The following is a 19,636-nucleotide window of genomic DNA, read 5'->3' as shown; positions in this document are numbered from 1 at the left end:
AATGGTGAACTACTGGCTAAGGTATTAAGTGCCCAGTTCTTAAAGAGTTCATTTACTCTAAAGCAAAACATAGGCCATAACGATGCTTCTTAGGAATATTTTAATGAAAACAGAGGACCAGATGTTCAGATTCAGGTGGGAAACCGATACTAAAATGACAAGCTAATAATAGAGATAGTATAAAAATGGCAGATTTCCCCCCCCTCCCCTTTTAATAGTCTTCTTGCCATACCTTCCCGTTCTAGGACACCAGGAACAACTAATTATGTACAGTAGTTTCCTGTTGCTTTGTCTCTTTAGGTATTGGCTTCACTTCTTCCAGAAAGGAATACTCAAGAAAAAATATCTCAAAAAATAAAGGCTTGAGATTTTTGAATTCACAGTAGAAGTACTTTCTCATAACTCTCCTTTGTAGAACTCAAAAGATAAAATTATTCAGTGTTCCTTAGCTACTTTGGCACCTATGGGCCGTTACAGAAGAAATGTAATCCTGTTTGTGGAAATGCTTTACATCTCCTAAATAAAATACAATGATTTTTTTTTTTAACCTAGTGCTGCATTACCTTAAGAGAAGTGTAACTCCCCCTTCAATGATTTTGAACTCAATTCTGTTGCACATTAATTCAAAATTACATGGCAAGTCATAATTACATAACAGGATAATACAAAAGACTAGTTTCACAAACAACAAACAAAAAAAACCGAAAAAAATACTTAGATCTGCCTAACTTCATAATTAATAATTAATAACTAATAATTACTACGTTGAAGAATCACAATTGCAGAGTAGAATTCATTACAATGTAAAAACCTGATCTGGAAAGGTTTATTCTCCATACTGTATCTCTGCTCTTAGCTCTCTGGAGAGGTAATTCATCACCACTCCTGCCAACTTCTGCTGGAGACTAGCATTTCCCATTACGAGAGCAGTCAGCTGAACGACATCTGTCCAGTCTAAGCGCTTGAGTATATCCATTGCTTCATCATAGAGTTTCTGCTGTTCAGTAGGAGGCAATTCCAGTAATATCTGAGGGACTGGCCTGAACTGTCCACTATTCATCCAGGCACCAAGCAATCCACCAAGCGCTCCTCCTAGAAAACAGAGAGAGATGTTACTCTCTAGCAAATAATGGTAAAACCTGAATTTCTATTCAGAGGCTTCATCAGGCATTCCCATCTGTATAAGAAATCAGTGCAGAGTTGTGTGGACGAGGCATGTTTACTTTCAACAAGGTTTACACATGATTTTCACTCAAAGCACCAAGAAGGATTTTTACAGCTTTTTCCATCAACAACAATCACAGAGGAACTCCACACAATCAAAGCTAACAGTTTCAAGCTATAAATCAGAAACAAAACAGCATTCCTTAAGGCACTGGTCTCCTCAGGATATGCTCTATTATTACCTAAATCCCTCCCCAAGGAAAACACAAGCACTAACAACTGCCTCATCAGTGGCCATTAACATATAATCTCTTACTATAGATTCCCAGAATGATCAAAGCTTTCTGCTTCTGCCAAGCCCCAAATAGCAGCTTCCCACTGCACCCATGAAGTCCACACCTCAGAAGGTAGCTAACAGAGATTAAGACCATCAACTTTGTGGGGTTATTCAGACACATTCAACCTTTCACCAACCAAATCAACACCCCACCCCAGCTGACCAAGAAATGCTCTGGTAAGAAGTGTGGTTCCAGGTCATCAAGATGAACGATCCCACATGGCTGATACGATTATGACCACTAACAACAAAAAGTCGGTGTCACGGCCCTACACTGACATTCTGTTTCAAAGGGCTACCAAACTTACAGAACAATGCTTTTTAACAGCAACTCACACAATTTACAATGCTGCCCAGAGATTGCCATTTACTCCAATATCAATAAGCCCTTTAAATTTATGGAAGTGCTCACAAGAGCAAAGACTATTCAAGGGCTGAGGCACATGCAACTTCAGTGCCGAGGCACCTTTCAAACTCCCCAGCGCAGTGTGGTTCAACAGGTACAGAGGAGACAGTCCTTTACTATTAGACTCAGCCTTTCTGTAATTTTTAGAAAGAATCCCAGATGGGGGAAGAAAGTTCACCAAGAAATGGATAGCAGGTAGCTTTAAAATACAGAAATAAAACATCATTTTGCTGCTCTTCTTCACCCGCCATGACTGCTACCACCGTCTCTCACGCTCCTGCCACTGCCTCACCCCCCCATTTCCACTCCCTTACTGCAGTGCCGGAGCAGAGCTCACAATAACAAGCTCAGAGCCTGTTAGCTTGCTCTCAGGTTTGTGCTACACTTCTGACACCGGTGCACCTCAGCATATGGGAACCAGCACTCTACCCACCTAAAGCAAACAAACTTCTAGTAGCTCATTCAAAGGGCTTCAAAGGAGCCAATACTATCTAAACTTCTAACCTTTTTATGCTTTTCTGTTCTCAGCAAACGAATTTATATCAGCAAATTCTCTGTCACCCTGAAAGGAAACACCTACACGTGCCTTTTGATGCACACCTTCTTAAAAGCACCCTTCTGAACAGCTAAAATACTAAATGCCATCTTGAAACAGCTCGGTTGCATGAAATCCTGCCACTACACACCCCTTTACTTCAACTTGTACCTACTACATAAGACTTACTAGTTTCTTCACTCAGGGACTTAACCACACTTCTTACTCCTAAATCAAAACACACTTACCTACAGCGATACCAGGTGGGCCTCCCATCAAGCCCCCAAGAAACGCTGTTGCACCCGCCACCAGTGCTCCTCGACCAGAGTGTTTCACAGCAGCTTTCATTCCCTTCTCCTGGGAAACATGGCACAGCAGCTGCATCACATCATCAACCCTGATGGGCATCTTGGCTGGTTATGATCCTGAAAAAGATATTTAAGTTAAGTTTTGGTTGATGCAACTCTTGCTGCTTTGAATTACAGTTCTAGAGTCTATCAGAGTAATAAAGGAGAGGAACAGTCACTGGGAAAAAGAAGAAAAAAAAAGTTTCTCTTTCCCTTCCACAAAAACAGATAGCTTATAGGTAGTGCAAATGCAGCTGAAACCACAGTACAGACCAGAGGATGAATCCAGAAGACTGAACAGGGAGGGGCAAGTAATACCAACGGAAGATTGAAGTTTCTATCTGATTCTACAGCATATTATCTTAGTCTCAAGCAATTACCATGTTTATACAGCCTTGCACATGGCTCTAGGAGAACAACCAAGCAGAGCCTCAAATATAACTGGTAGATTGTAATTTACAGATCTGCCAGGTATCTTCTCTTTGTCCTAATTCTTGCCATAAATTATTTGCTTGTTATTACTTCGCTCCATTTTCTTACATGTTGAAACACTTGCATGAAGATTTCAGTTGGCAGAAGATTGGGGTTGTTGAACCAAGGTCTGGCTACGGTGAGCAGGAATTGTAGAATCACTCAGGTTCAAAAAGACCCCTAAGACCATCCAGTCCAACCTTTAACCTAGTACTGACAAGTCCACCACTGAACCATGCTCCTCAGTTCTACATCTACATGCTTCTGGAAGACCTCCAGGGATGGTGACTCAACCACTGCCCTGGACAGGAAGAGCCATGGGGACGGAAAGAGGAGGCAGAAGAGAGAACTGGGACTGGGAATAAACGGGACACACCAAAAGGAAGCAGAAATACAGGAATGTCAGTGTACGGGGGGGTGGGACTGCAACCAGACAAGCAAAACAACTCTCATTTGTACAAGGAGGCAGAGGTGGGAAAGGAACAAGAATAGGAAAGATCAGAAAGGACAGGTCAAGAGGAACGCTTCCTCAGAAAATTCCATCAGCAGAGCGTGAGATGGCAACCCTACCAGGGCATTCTGTCTTCCCAGGTGGAAGTTACGTGGGCCACAGGAAACTCAGCAGGAGCCAGGAGATGCTGCACAAAGCAGCAAACGCTGCAGGTAGCATGCTCGTGGCTGTTTATGAAGAAGGAGCTCCCAGTTTCAGCTGTGTTATGCTAAAGGAGCCACAAATAGAAACACTGCCTCCACTGGCTCTCTAGGAGTCATGGAATCACAGCCCCGTTAAATGCAGTTAAAAATCTCCAGCCCAGGGTAGATGCCTGACCCAGAGAATGATCTCTCTGGAATCAGGCCTCTTCCACCTCGTTCACTTGCTGGCACTACCCAAACCCTCTCATTGCCAAGACATCCCCCCACATGTGGCTAACCATTAGTGCCACCAATGCCACCGGTGGCAAAAATTCTTTTTGGCATTATCACACATTACATATTAAAGAACATATATGGCACAGTGTTGCAGGTGTCAGCAAGTACAGTGAGCAAGGCAGGAGACTAGATGAAGAGATACTATAGCTTCTTTCCTTAAAAAAAAAAAAAAAAAAAAACTGAATGCTTCCCTGAAAAAAAAAAAGATCCTACCCCTTATTTTGCTACTAATGGTTGTGTGCTGTTAAGCCAGCCACTTAAACCACACGTTTTGGAAAGAAGTTACTATTCTAACTTTTCCAGACGCCCAACCTACAATCTAGAAAGATTATCTGCAAAAATCCTGATCCTTCACCATAACGACCAAACTCAACCACAGCTCTGTTTACATACAGTGTTTGAGAACAACAAACACTGAAAAATAAATCTTTGGTTTTGAGTTTGGTACAGCAAGAAGATACTTTCAACTTTACAAATATTTTAATACTAGGAGGACAGGGATACTAAAAATATCCTCATCTCATATTGCAAAAGTAAGCTCAATACCAATGAAACATCGTGATTCAGAGCACTGGGATCAGAGAAAAGCCCATGAAGAGAAGAAATGAAGAAACTCAAAACAGACAGCAGAGTCCAAGGAACGTTCAGTAAATAAGGCAAAAGGACTCGGCACTGAACAATAAGAACAAGCTTGCTCGTTACACAAATACCTTTCCTTCTGCACAACACATCAGGAAAGGTCTTGCAGGAAGAAAGAAAGCACACGACAATTAAAAATATAATCACATACACACTGAAGGCACAGAGTTATTGTTGCACATGTAACTTTGCCCCTATCTAATAGTCAAGCATTTGATTTTCCAGTCTCTAGCGCAGATTTTACCACACACAGCATGTAATACCTCCTCAGCCCGAACCAACTGTGAGTCTTTCTTGAACAGCTCTCCCCAGCGCAAAGTTTAAGTGAAGCACTATCACAGACAGTTTCGTATTAAAACATAGCTATTGTGAAAGTTTTCTTTTGCACTAAAATGGCTGGCTCCAAATTATCCTAATCTTTGTAGTACCCAAGCACTGCTGACAGGGAACAAAAATGTGCTCTTTGGGAAAGGGAGCAAATATGCTCTACAGCTCCATAGACACACAGCAGGAAATTCTTCAAATAGTTGCATTCCTCTCACTACTTCATTCATCTTCATGCCAGCCCAAATAAAACATCACAGTTCCTAATTTTACCTAATTTTTTTTTTGGTCAGGCTTAGGACACAGCAGTGTATGAGAATAACAGTGCATGTTGGTTGGTGACAAAGTGACACGCTCTGCTTCCATTGTGTCTCTCAATAAAATCCAAGCTCAAAGTAATAAACAAATGGCTGCTCTGTTCTTCCTGGAGCAGCAAGAAAACAAAAACAAAATATATGACTTGTAGAAAGCACACTAGTCTGGTAATGCTGAAAAACAAGAAGAAAAGTATTTCTTTTTAACACAGCAACAAGTAACCAGGTTTCCAGCCAGAATAACATTTACACCAGCACTCTGAACCTGTAACTGGTGCAGAATCCAGTTCTTCCTCTCAACGAGAAGGAAACCGACTTGAGTGTGTCTTGCACCAGCTCAGCACAATCTCAGACTAAACCAATGGCCAGAGTGCTGAATTTGCTTCTTCTCTTTGGGCTAAATCCAGAGGACTTCTCATGCAAACTTCTTCAGTATGAAGGCTTTGCAGCACTGACAGGACAGCACAACACAGATCTTGCTGAGGATCAAAGCTAACTACACGAGCCTAGTTTTCCTGACACCTAAAGCAAGCCGGGCTCCTGATGAGCTTTCAAAGCCAGGTTCAGCAACTACTTCAGATTTTCCCTCTCCCTTACGTTTTCTCTTACAGAAAGTCAATTTATTCTTCATCTGGAAAACTGCTTTGCAATTGGTTTCCCCTCAACTTTGCTAACACTTACTGCATGCTTTATGGCTAAGCCAGAGGATACACAGGTTGTTGTGAAGGGATAAAGGAAAGTATAACTATTTTGAGGTTTAAACATTTGGTTGGCAGTCAAATGAAATGCTAGAGAATCTCTAACTACCTGGGTGGATAGACCTGCAACAGTTGTTAGCATCTACCAAAACCCGTGGTTCTCCATCTGAGAGGACTTAATGACAGAATGCTTCAGGAAACTCAGAAAGTTTACCAGAAGTTGAAAACGCTCTGTTCTGCCACAGAGATGTCTCAGCATATTCCTAAAAATGAACAATTCTGCATTTGAAAAATGGGATTGTTACCTCAGATAGTCAACCTCATGGGTATCAATAACCAATAAATAAACACTATCTACCCATCGTTTCTTTCCTGCATCAAGTCTGTTCTTTTTTTTTTCCTGCCTAATTCAGCCTCTTGCTCACCTGCAAGCACCATAATGTGTCCCCCACACACCCCCACTCAAACTGGCTTCTTTTCCTAAACCAACCTAATTCTAATACACATGAAATAACGTTTTGTGAGCAAAGAAACCCAAAGATGAAGCATCAGGTTCCTGTACGATGTAGAAGCTGGCTAAATTATTAAGTATCTGTGAAGGGCTGGCCACAAGTTTCTTATCGCTTAAAAAACGCTAGCCCTACCCAGTTGTCTTTTTTAATCTATCAATTGAGCAGAAACTTATTTCTTTTCCTAGCTAGGTTTTCCATTTCAGAGAACATATTCAGGAGTTACAGGTCACTTGCGTCAGCTAGCTGGCACTGAAGCCAAAAGGACCAGACTTCCAGTCAGGAAAGAAAAAAGGGCTGACGCTCGGAGAACAGCTGAATAGCTGAGCTGGTTCCCTTGTAGAGACACCTGGGGCGGCACGTTACAGCGGTACCTTCTGAATTTGGTCCAGCTTTAAGGATGCTTCCTCCGACTCGCTACAAAAGCACAAATAAAGTGAAATTAATCGGCACGCCCTTAGCGCGTTAAGATTTACTGCAATCTTTCTGACTGCAGCAGGCTGAGCACAAAATACAAGCCGTCTGCAGCAACCACCGCAGCCACGCTTCGCGTTTCTTTTTGTTTCAGTTCTCCTACGACGCCGGTACCAGACGTTACGCCTAAAAGGGCGGTCAGAAGGCCCCAGCCCGCGGCCCGGAGGTGACACGGCACCCAGGGGCCCGCCGCCGTCTCGGCCCCGGCCCCGCGCACCCCGGGCCTGCAGCCGCCCCCCGCCGGAGCGCCCGTGCCCGCCGCCCCTCCATCTTGTGCCCACCTCCCCCGGCCTCCCCCGCAGGCTCGCTCCGCTGACAGAGGCCGGGCGGCCGCCGAGCCCCTCCGTCCCTCCCCGGCCGCGGCTCCTCCCTCGGGCCCGCTCGGGCCCGCTCGGGCCCCCGGCCCCGGACCTCCTACCTCGGCCGGCGGCCCCGGGCCCGCAGGAGACGTCGCCGGGGGAGGAGCGCGGCCCGCGGCGGCGACCCCGGCTGAGGGGCGAGGGGCGGAGCGGAGCTGCCCCGGGCTCGGTCCCTCCTTCCCCGCCCTCTCCTCGGCGCCCCGCCGCAGCTCCCCGAGGCTGTGCTCGGCCCTGGCGACGCCCCAGCTTTCTTCAAGGGCGAACCCGGAGCTCCGGGGAGCGCCGAGCACCGGGCGCCGTTCCTCCGCCTCCTCCGCACCCCCGGGGCCAGGCTCTTCTGCGGGCATCCCGGGGCCCGCCGCCGCCGAGCCCCAACACGGCCGTGCCGCCGGGTGTGCTGGTCTCCAGGAGCGTCCCCCAGCCCCATCTGAGCTATTTAGGAAAAGAGGAAGGAAGGGCCTGTCTACCACAACACCATCAGGGCATCCGCGGTCCGAGCAGGCTCATCCGAGAGTGTTTTTGTATCCTGTTCATCTGGGTCAGTCATCAGCTCGGTAACGCGCGGTGTGCGAGGCTGGTGCAGCACCACATGCAATCAAGGAGGAGCCGAGGCAGGGTTAAACAGCCGTGTCACATATGGGCTCTGGAAATATCACGCTGCTTCTGAACACCAGCACAATCCTAAAAAAGTTGCTGCCTAACGTTAAGAAAGCTGTTGTTTTCCAAGAATGGATTATTGTGAGGCTTTTGTTTCCTTGTCAGCTAAGTCTTTATTATGATTTCATCTCTGATTTAAAGTCAGCCATCTCCCCTCAGTTCCTTGTTGAGAAGATGAAAAAGCAGGATGCGAAGAGGAAAGAACATAACTTACAATTTTGGTCTCTTACCTGTGGTTGCACTGGGGACTTTTTAACCTCCCCATGCTTTATATGATCACATAAAATAACTCTCTGTTTAACAACTCAAAATGTTACAGGTCTGCTGGTGCTCTTGATTTTTATGATTTGGATGTAAAGAGCAAATGTAATCCCTAAAATGAACAAAGAACCAAAATGCCACATACGTTTGCAGAAGTTCCCCCCCCCCGAATTCCAGCTGGAAGCAGCTTTCCTAGGAGCAAAATTAAGAACAATGAAGCCTGCTGACCACTGAAGGAGGGAATTTTTATCAGTCTATCCTGAACTGAATTATTAAGTCAGAACTCAAACTAAGGATAAACACTAATAATTTATTAGGACTACATCAGCAGATATTATGCCATTATTTTTTCTATGCTAGAAGTTACTATAGTGAAAGTGTGAGATAATTGTGCAAAATGTATCCTCTAAGAGGTACTGTAAATCACAGTACACTCTCCAATAAACTTTGACTCTGTTAAAATCAATGGGAGTTGGCCGCTGTAATCAGTTGGATCCAGATTTCATTCTGCATGTAGTTACCAGCCAGTATCTGATGGTGTGCCTATTTTTTTGGTGAGCATTAACCTACACACATGAATCAGCACACCACACAGTCCACCAAGCGTTCTGTGAGTTTTTGCTAAGTAACCATGCAGAAAACTCCTGGTTTTAGTCTTACTGAAGCAGTAAGACCCGGAAGAGATTTTCTCCTGACCACGTTTACTGCCCAGCTGGCTCCATCTGGTGGCTATCCGACCTCCTAGCCACCTCGGGGGTTCGGGTCCACAGGTGCACTTTGGGAAACGTGATCTTGAATGAAAGATGAGATAACTCTGCTGGCTGTATTCTCTCTTACAGGATTGTGAATAACTGTCACTGTAATTTCAGCATGTGTTTATGCCCGTTTGAACAGAATAAATAACTAGTACCTGAGATAAACATCCGTATGCTTTTTAAATTCTAGGAGTTGGTGGAGTAAGAGCAGTTCAAGGAGGTCCTGCTGCAGCTTGGATCCTGCCGAGGATCTCACTGTATTCTCCACAGTATGCTAGGCTCTTATAAGTAGTAGATGGCATTTCTATTCCTGTACTGGTTCTCTTTGTCTTTTATCAGCATCCACTCACTAATTAATTTCCTTTAGCAGGATGCTTTGTGCCTTTTTCTTCTTCAGGTTACCAGGAACTCTGTACTCCTAAAAAGAAACAGGAAAAAAATCCCCTAATTCACAGCTTTTGACATACTCGGAGATAGGCCAAGGAGGGGCCAGGAATGATTTCAGCTGGAGACTGGCCGTTGCTACCAACAGACTGATTCATTCTGGCTTCCTGCCTGCTCTGTACAGGGTCTAGAGAAAATGTCCATCAGGAGCAGGCTCAGTGCTGGAGGAATTGTCCTGAAATACCTGATACAATTATCTGAAATACCTATTACCTTCTCAGGAAACCATGGCAGATTTGTAAATTGAGGCACATAATCTTGTTAGGGGGAAAAAAAATAGTTGAAGACACTGGTTCTCTAAATTTTCTTCTGTGCCAGAGATTCCCTGAGAAAATACAAGGGTTAGGCAACTGTGCGTGGCAGACTTGTAGTTTCGTGTAGTTGCACTTTTTTATCCCATGCAATCTCTAAATTTCTCACTATTACAGTGTCAGGAAAAAAAAACTACAAAACTTGAGGCGTGTGCAAGTAATATAGATTGACGTGCCTAAGTTTCTAAAGCACTTAAAAACATGCAGTGAGATTCCCCTTCTGTGCCAACACATTAACTTGTATACTGGTGAGGATGGCTTAATTCACAATGTTATTTCATCAAAGCATGTAGGAAAGAAGAAAAAGGAAGAAATGCTGTGCATTCCTTAGAATGTGCAATGGGAGTGGTCACAGAGAGGAAAGGGGACAGAAGACGTAACAAAGCAGGTTTCTGACCATATCCAAGCTTGGAAGCATAAGAGGTTTGTATCAGTTCCTCCCAGCTCAGCTCTGTCTAATGTCTGGGGTTCCACACAACCTGTATCTCTCCCTAGATAAATACAGAACCACCATATGCATGCTCTGAAGGGTCACAGGAACAAGAATCTGTTCTAAAGGAGTCTGCTACTTCTCTTCATATTATAATTTGAATCTTCCCTTCTTGAAAACAACACACTTAGAATTTTAACTTCTTCATATTACGTTCTGGATTAGCGAGAAATTGTGAACTTCACAAAACGAGGCATAACCTACGCTGAAAGAGAAAATAAATAAATAAAAGCAATGCTACAGCACTTGAACAGAGCCAGGCTTTTCCTGTAAGGGGAATTCTGCAGCTACAGAATGGCTGTTTAAAAGGAATTGTGCTTCCTCCAGAGCTCTGTGTAATGACAAAAGGAAAAAGAAATTCTAAAATCAGTAACCTAACTCCAATTTTCACCTATTAGCACTCTTCATCTCAGTGCATGCAGGTGTAAATAATATAGTAAAAATGACAATTTTACCCAATTCACTACAGGAACACACAATAGGAGGCTACAGAGATCCACTACAATCAAAGCATATGCTTGATGGCAAATCTTTTCCCCATTTCCTACGTTAGATATTCATCAGGGTCTGACTTCTAATTGAATGCAAATAAACGATATAACAGGTTTTTGCATATGAAGTGAAGTTGTAGAACATCTGTCTCTTCACAGCCTTTCAATGTACCTTATGTGACATTAAGTGAAAAGGAGGTTTGCCTCATCAGCTTGTAGGAAACAGGGTGAATGTGAAGAACAGTGTGTCTGAACTAAATCGTTCCACTGCTGCTCTAAGAGGTGCTTCTTTGGTCTCTCTGCACACACTTGCAAGTGATGAAGTGACAAGTTGGGCATAATCAGTTTCAATGCCAAAACGATGGACTACCGGTGCAGAAGGTCACAAAACACTATTAATTACCTCCTATCATCTCATTCTTGAAGGATGATCCAAAAATATAGTCTAGTGGTTTGGAATAAAGCATACATCGCTAGCTAGTGCTATCCAAGCAAGCTGTTACAGATAATTAAAGTATGTTTCCTTAACTGCAAACAGTATACCTATCTTCTGCTCTTCTAGACTCACTATAATAATCGTTTATGCTGTGTTTGTGTTTGTTTGTTTGTTTTTTCCTCCTCAGCAGCCTAATTCAATAATTGCATTTACTGGCACAGAGTAGCCATTTTGTAATGTTTTCAGAAAAAGCTACAGTGAATCTGAATGTAAAAGTCAGTGTCCTGAAATTAGTTTCTATGTTCGTATGTTATAGCATGTTTGAACACTGAAGTGCAAGAAAAATCCTGGTAAAAATGAGCTACACAAAATATCTGTGAGGCTTCCGGGGAGGAACTAAAGAACAGAATCTCCTACCACCACTTCTCTCCACTTTTTTTTTTTTTTTTTTTACAGAATGTACATATCTGAGGTTTCTCCAAACCTCTAACTAAAGGGCAAAAAAGGCAGACAAAGTTCAAAATCAGATCTAAAATGTGTACAGTAAATGCAGATAAGAATAAAGCATTCTAGTACCAAGGATGGAAGGATGACATTTGAAGGAGTCTGGAATGACATCAGTGAGATTTCCATGCTTGATACTATTCAGTAGTTAAGAAATCCATATTGTAACTCAGTGCTTGTGGAGCCTGAGAATAGTAAATGTTTGGCTACATAAAATTCTGGCCATAAATATACAGTACTTCGGGGACACAAAGAGTAAAATTTTAACTGATTATAAGTCCCATCAGAGTGAAGGGTCCATGGCTGACTTCACTCCCAAATTTATACCAACGTCGTGGGTGCTGAAAGAGAGCCTGACATCTACATAGCCATTGGACAAAGCTTCCCGTTCTTCTAGGAACACACAACAATTCTCTCAAGCCTTCCTGGGTGTGAATTCTGACTATGTGACAGGCAAGAGGAGAGGGGCTCAAATTCACTGAGGGGGAAGAGAAGAGGCCAGCTGACACCAATTGCACTGCCTGATTTTGTTTTCTCACTTGACTTTTTGGAGGCAACATGATGGAAAGGTGAATTTGAATCCCTCTGTACGATGATGGACCAGATTCAAAGCTTCCAGAAGCCTTTTGAAATACTCAAACATCTTAAAATGGAATTTTCAGACTTGGCACAGTTGTGCATGTTATGTTTTAATACTGTCTCTTCAGCTACCTCTCCTTTACTTGCAGTCACAAGGGTGTCACCATTTGGGATCACATAATGCCTCTGTGGCTACAAGATTGTCTAAAGAGCTATAGCTAAGCTAAATGAAAAGCAGAGCAGCGTTTATACTGTATTTATAGTTGTTCTAGAATGTGATCTAGACTTTGAAAACAAAAAGAACTGGAGTACACCCATTCTTTACAAACTATGAAGAAGCCCTTTGCTGGCTTTCTGCAGACCTCATTTTGGGAACCAGTCTTCAAAATCTCATAAATAGATGTCTCAGGAGTAAAATGATGTGCATTCAAGACCTTTAATGGACAAAAATTTATAAAGGGCTTGTGCCAAATTCCTTTACCTACAACAGTGTGCATAGACACAACCCTGAGATGCAAGTGCCACTGGCGCAGAGGGCACTGACCATGCAGATGACTGAATGGTAGGAAGGGAAAGAACTGAGCAGCCCCTTCCTTTTCTGTGATAAGTTCCAGGGGATCTTTTATTCGGCCCTAAACAGACAAGCATTAAGTTATCAAGTCTATTGAAAAGACTCACAGCAGGATATGCCAATCTCCATACCATGGAAGAATAAACGGCTAAGATTTTGCCGCAATTAGAATAAACAACTATCCTTAATTTCTGTCAAACGGTAGATGTCTCCCTTTGCCAGTATTTGAAATGTGTGTAAAATGTTGTTAGGGTACACATCCACAGCTAGCATTACTCTTTTTTTTTTTTTTTTTCAGCTCACATTCCCATAATGCCTTGTAGAAAAAAAATCCATGGGGGACGAAAAGATAACACTGAGTCCAAACCCTGAGAACAGAGCCCCATGAAAGCAACAAATTATAAACTCGACTGAAGAGATTTTCTTCAGAAGGATCACAGGTCTCATGCTTTAGTCATGGCCTGTTCCTTTGCCAGCAGGTTCAGAGAGTGATCTGTGAGAGCTAAGTGATTTCTTTCAAGTAAGCTGCTCACGATGACTACAGAAACCTCAAGGATTACAGTACACAAACAATGGGAGAAAAGCTGTTTCAAATAATACACCCAGACAATGGAGTTGCTGTTCTGGTAGCAATGCAAAATATGGACAGGGATTTAAATGAAACGGGTGATATCTGTATACTTTGGAGGGCTCACGTGTGCCAAATTTGGCAGCATGAGTGTTCATATTGCTTGTTGCTCCACCCCTCAAACAATGAGGCTAAACCCCATATGTGCAGAAGTTGGTAGAGCACAAGCAGTTTTGCTAATCACACTGCATGCAAAAGCAAAAAGACAAAGGGAACTAGTAATGCTTAGACTAGCATGGGGGAAATAATTAAGCATGAATGAAATATTGTATGTGGATTTGAAATGAATGCAAGGCATTCTTGGAAACAATTGTGCTGTTTCAGTTGTGCTGCTTTCCCCCCTAAGTTTCACAAAGTAATTTGCATGTCATTTAAATAAATACCATAAATTATTGCAAACTTTTTGTTTTTATTTACATAAAACAAAACACTCATTTCCCTTATTGTTTGGATTACCTGACAAGAGTGAAACGCAGAGGTCTTTCAGAATAAACTTTCCCCCAAATACTACAGATTTTTCGTGCATGCCTTCCACAGGCAATTGGTGCTCTGTGCATCTAACAGCGGTACAGGAGCGGATATTTCAGTTGAGCCAAGCTGCAGCTGCAAGCTGGTCAAGGGTACCGGGATGTGGTACGTTGCATTTGTCAGGGTTTCATGACCCCTCGTGAAAATCAGAACAGCCCTAGGGCTGCTCATTCGCTGGCATGCAATGCTCCCTGGCCAAACCTGCTGCTTTTCCTGAGATAGCTTAGCTGTTTGGAGCTTAGGCACACAGAGGTAACCATTCTACAGGTGTAGTGGACTGGGCACGAGCCTCCTGGAGTGCTTGACAGCATCTGCAATGGATGCTCTCCAGCTTTCACACATTGGGAGGTTACAGTACTGTTAACTCTTGTCTCTGATGAATTCTGCTTCCCTTTGAGAATTCATGTGGTTTAACTTCAATAACCATTAACTTAAAAACCTATACTCTTTTCTCTGATACTCTTACTGTTTTCACTGACATTCAGTGTTATCCATACATTATCAATTTGATTTCACCTCCGATAAATATTTGCTTTCCTTCTTGGCTATTTAAATAAACATCACTTAGAGTCCTTCTCAACCCTGCTTTCTCTTCTCATGCTATCAGAGGGTCAACAAGCTGCCAATTCAGAACCCTTAGCATTCTGTGCATTCAGTTAAGAAGAAATCAAATTAGTGAAATACAGATCCTAATCCAGGAGAAGCTGAGTGCAAGATCACCTTAAAAGTTGAGTAGGTGGACATTCCTCTGCAGGATTACATGGGGCCTGTTAGCCACTGAAAACTAGATAGAGGTACCATCATCTGAAAAAAACAAGTGACCTAACCTTCTGCAAAAGGAGCAACTGAATATCTAGCATAATTTGTAATGTTCTGGTTATAAGATACTAAAAGATCATTCGGACTTCTGACCTACAAAGACTGCCTGCAGGTTTCCTCCATGCTGTTTGTATTCACATCCGATTGCTCCTTCCATGCTCTCTCCAGTCTCAGAGAAACCCCCCAACAAGTGTTCTCTCTTCTCAGACAACTATCTGCTTTTCCCCGTGGTCTGCTGTAAAAACGCGTCCAACGCTCCAGATTGAAATCCAGAGGAACTCATTATACAGATGTTTTTTCCACAGAAGAATATACCATAGTCTCAGTTTCTCAGGCTACTTTTTGTTGATAAGCCAAGGAATTAAACCTCTTCCCATTTTGGATATGGAGGCATTTACTTCTGTGGACTTGGCTTAGTGGACTCCAAAGTTTTGTATCACCACAGAGCAAGTAAAATTGACTGGATCTAACTTCGTGATTTCCAGATATCACTAGGGTGTGCTGTAGATCATGAAATTTCAGTAAAGCACAGTTGTTAACAGGGAAGAATCTAGCTTCTATACTAAATATTTTAAGTTAATTACAAACACAGAAACAACTCAACACTGACTCAAATTCCTTTTAAAAACAACATAGACACTCAAGAGAGGTAACAGACATTAACAATTTAAAACGTTTTTGTTACACAAGCTTGGTAAGCACACTGCTGTACACAACAGACAACTAATGAGAGTTAGACAATTAAAACACCTAAACCACACACAGGTAACTATGAACCAGGCATGCCATCCAGCGGGAAGTGAAAAAAAATGGGAGTAGAACCAGTATACATTTTTTTTTTTAAAGTAACAAGCAATAAGGGTCTCTTCGAGGAAAACTTTCTTTGATAAAGATTTATGAGTCTGTTTCAGTCACTGGAATTAAAGAGGGTAAAACCTGGGGCTGCAGACTCAAGGGCTGAATAGTAATTATTTAAACCAACTAATGCATATAAACAATAGCTCTGAAATTCTCAGCGAGGCCAACAGCCCAACTGAACCAAATCCATCACAGGGTCTGTGCCTGTCAGAGAGCAGCTTGGTACTGGGGTGCCCAGCATGGAGCAACATCGACCGGGAAGGCAACTGCAGGCCCTCGAGAAAGGGAAGTAGCAGCTCCTGGCTCCTGGCTTCCACCTGCTCTGGGCCCAGCAGGAGGTGGGCACCCATGCTACAACCTGCATGCAACTAGCTCAGCTCTCGGCAGGAGGCATCTCCCAGCTCTTGTACCTAACCTCCGACTTGGGAAAGAAGCAAATGTCCTGGCACGCCACCCCGCAGTGGCTGTCAACTTTTGGCACCGTCAACAGAGCAGTAGCGCGATGGGAACCCAGTGGAATAAGGATCCTGAGTCAGACAAGTTTTAAAGCACAGGCTTAACTTCAAGTATATTTACACCAACAACCACAAATACAAGTGCAAGCTTAAAAACAAGCATCTACTTAAACACACACAAAAGCTCAAATGACTTACTGCGCTGATGTCCCAACTATCAAGACACACCACTCACTATGGCATACGGGGTAACGTGGACAGAAACACCAAGCGATGCTTCAGTAGGCTGCAGGAACTGGGTTTGGTAGTATTGCACCATGAACCACGTATTCGTAACAGCTATTTGTATTACTATTTGTAGCATCTAGGGAACCCCAATCAGGGCTCTATTGTGTTACAGACTATACAAGCACAGAAAAATAGGATGGCTCTTATAATGAGTACATCACAAGCCCCACTACCATAATTAACATTGATTAGCATCGATGCAACAGCATGGGAAGACAAAGATTGAGCCAATCTGGGAGCTGAGGTACTCTCACCCTTTAAGGTGGCTCCTCTGGTTCCCAGCCCCGTAACTGAGGGCGGCTGTTTCCATCAGGGGAGGCTGCAGCCCCCAGTGCTCCCAGTTAGCAGCTCCCCTGACCGCATCCTTGGACACAGGATTCAAAGAGGCATCTTTGTCACTTACTAAGTCTCTCCTATCACAAGCAAACAGATCACACGATCCTGCTGTTAAAATTATCAGGAACAACTATAAACTAGCTAAAAGTGTTTTTTCTTCCTACTCGGGGTATGCATCTCTCTGGAAATATGTTGCTCAGGTTAGCTGAAACAGCTGGGCTAGGCTGCATGCGTATTTATGCGTACACCTAAACACTAAAGAGAACCTGTGATTTACCGTAACACATCAGTATTAGGCATGAAATGCAATGGCTAGAATTGGTCTAAAACAAGAATCAGGCAGACATTCAGTATATGTAAAACAGCCAAAGTCAACACACCACTACTGAATCTGCTCCTTAATGTTCGCATGGGGTATTTCCCCTGCTTCCCCGCGCCACCACCTTCCTTCCCAGCATTTGTTACTCTTTCCAATACTGTTGTGAAGCGATAAGATTTTGAAATGAATAGTGAAAAATCATAGGGTTGAATATTTTGATTATATTCATAAAATTACCCTCATTAACTAATTGATATTCAAGACTTGAAACTTTACTGTGAACCATCCTCTCCCCAGAATGTTTTGCATGTTTTTAATGCATAGCCTAAAGAAATGCAGCCAACTTAAGTTTCGCTTTCACATCCAGTGCCGCGGAAAATACATCCACAGAAAAATAGTTACACTAGAAGTTTTGTTCAGTTCTCCATGACTTAACTCATGTCACAACCTAACCTACAATCTTGTATATTCTTAGACTCAGTGCATGTCTCAAGACTTCTGTGTGCATTAAATTGAACGTCTATGTAAATATTTGCAGGAGTGCACTGTAACCACAATTTCAAATGCACTCAGGATATGTTTATGTGCTCAGCTACAATTAGGTTCTGGTGTTTTGCTACCTTCGTTGTTCTGATAAAGTGCCCTATTTTATTTATTTATTTAAATATACTTCTTACAATTTCACCCACAGGGAAATCAAAGATAATTCTATCAAGCCTAAAAATCAACTTGGATCTGCTAAAAAAAAAAATCATCATTTTACTCTCAGGCTCCCACCAGCTGGGCTTGTCTGCTTTAGGTTTTACACCCCTGAGAGCTACAAGCATGACTGATAAAAATGAACAAGTTTACATGAGAATGATGAAGAGATCCATTTTTTAAATTTTTACTTTGCCAAAATACTGTCTGGGGTGCTTGTTACCAGAATACATTTGTTTATGGCAGTTTCTCACTTTTAATACCAAATTTATGTTATTTGCACATTTGGTGAGGTAATGTCCAAATACATACAATTCCCTATTTGTACTTCTTTCAGGTTTGCTCATTACATTCGTTAAACTATCTAATTCTCAAGGATTTACTGGAGATACAGTGAAGACCCCCTGAACACCAGTTAAGAACAAACTTGTAATGAGAAGAAATTACACATACAGATCAATTACTACAAGTCCTGTAACGAGTAAGACCTTATTACATAAACATCTGCTGCAGAATTAAATCTTATACGTTAATAAAAGCCCTCCCCACCCAAATCAAACAATGGAAGTATAACAGTTACCAGATCAGTTAAAAGAATAAACCTATTAAATAAATAAATTTGCTCTACACCAATTTATGTCACTGTGGTACTTAAGGCGAAACCTTTTAAAGGAATAGATTTACTGTGCATACAGATCTCCACTGGGTATGTGTAATTATGCAAAGGAAAGGCATTACTTTTAAAGTGGATGAATGGGTGATACTTTTTGATTTACTACTAGAAACAGAAAAATGGTAATGGCATGAAATAAGCATTTGCAAAACCGTTTTGGCAGACAGAAAATGTTTGATTTACCTAGGGCATCCATCAGGTTCTATATTTTAGATCAAAGCAGATAAATGGGAAGGCAAATGGATATTTGAAAAAAAAAATCTACTGCTTTTCTGTCAGCCCTGCAAGTAAGTTAAATGTTTGGAGGGGAGAAAAAGCCCAAGGCTCTTTGGAGGGAAGGAAGTCGTGATTCATCACTGATCTAGCAAGTACAGCTTTCTGTACTTAGCTGGAAAGGTGAGAATTTCATGGGACCACCTGTAACTTTCTCAGTTCTGGACCTGATTCTGCAAGATGATTTGAAGAAGGCTGGCAAAGGTCTACATTTCCATCTGACCCTGGAAATGGATAACAGGCACCCTGGGTCATATTTCCCTGTCTCTTTACTACCAGCTTGCTCACTCTCCCCCCCTCTTCTGGCTTAAATTCACAAAAGTGAACAGAATACGTTCCAGCCTAGACAATCCCTTCCCCCCAAATCAAAAACCACCGCCTTCTGAGATCCTTTCAAAACTTGTGCAGTAGCAAAGCACGTGGAAAACAGGATAAGACTTACTGTACAGTTACCTCTCAAGTCAAGAGATGGAAGAACCAAAAATCAGCTTCTTCTAATGGCAGCATTCTTCCTAGAGGGTCCCAGTGAAAGGCACTATTTCTGTGTGCTCCATTATCCCGGTCTAAATTTCCTATCCTGAAATGTACCACCAGGAGCTGCGTAGTGTAGGCATCGTGTCCAACCCATAAAGCATCGTCAGACCTGTGGTACATGTGTTGCACAGATGGTTTGAACATGCACAGTAAATCCAAAATATCCAGGACACATCCAATTTGTTGTGCTTGTGAAACTAAACAGTAGAGCACATGCACA

At 42.6% G+C, this 19,636-nt stretch overlaps 1 protein-coding gene across 6 annotated transcripts; it reads right to left on the bottom strand.

Annotated features, from left to right (window-relative positions):
• Window positions 1–83: 83 nt before the first annotated feature.
• On the bottom strand, window positions 84–9,353 carry LOC310905634 (protein C19orf12 homolog). 6 transcript variants are annotated; one of them, XM_083852189.1, is made up of 4 exons: window positions 7,567–7,943; window positions 7,049–7,091; window positions 2,691–2,867; window positions 84–1,092 (listed from the first exon to the last, which is right to left on the bottom strand). In XM_083852189.1, exons 3-4 carry the CDS (start codon window positions 2,848–2,850, stop codon window positions 827–829), a joined length of 426 nt encoding a protein of 141 aa, XP_083708315.1. In that variant the 5' UTR covers window positions 2,851–2,867; window positions 7,049–7,091; window positions 7,567–7,943; the 3' UTR covers window positions 84–826. The 6 variants fall into 6 exon arrangements, with proteins under 6 accessions (XP_083708315.1, XP_083708316.1, XP_083708320.1 ...); XM_083852190.1 differs by lacking the exon at window positions 7,567–7,943 and adding an exon at window positions 7,430–7,526; XM_083852194.1 differs by lacking the exon at window positions 7,567–7,943 and adding an exon at window positions 7,430–7,514 and having other exon boundaries at window positions 7,024–7,091.
• Window positions 9,354–19,636: the final 10,283 nt, after the last annotated feature.

Source organism: Anser anser (genome assembly GCF_964211835.1).
Source record: "Anser anser genome assembly, chromosome: 11".
Classification (NCBI taxonomy): Eukaryota; Metazoa; Chordata; class Aves; order Anseriformes; family Anatidae; genus Anser; species Anser anser.
This window is presented reverse-complemented; position numbering and strand designations above follow the sequence as displayed.

Bases quoted from the DNA above. Each gene is read 5' to 3' on its own strand.
- LOC310905634 (XM_083852193.1), bottom strand. From the start codon at position 2,850: ATGCCCATCAGGGTTGATGATGTGATGCAGCTGCTGTGCCATGTTTCC. The intron at 1,093-2,690 runs GTAAGTGTGTTT...TCTGTTTTCTAG, and splicing joins CCCACCTGGTATCGCTGTAG to GAGGAGCGCTTGGTGGATTG.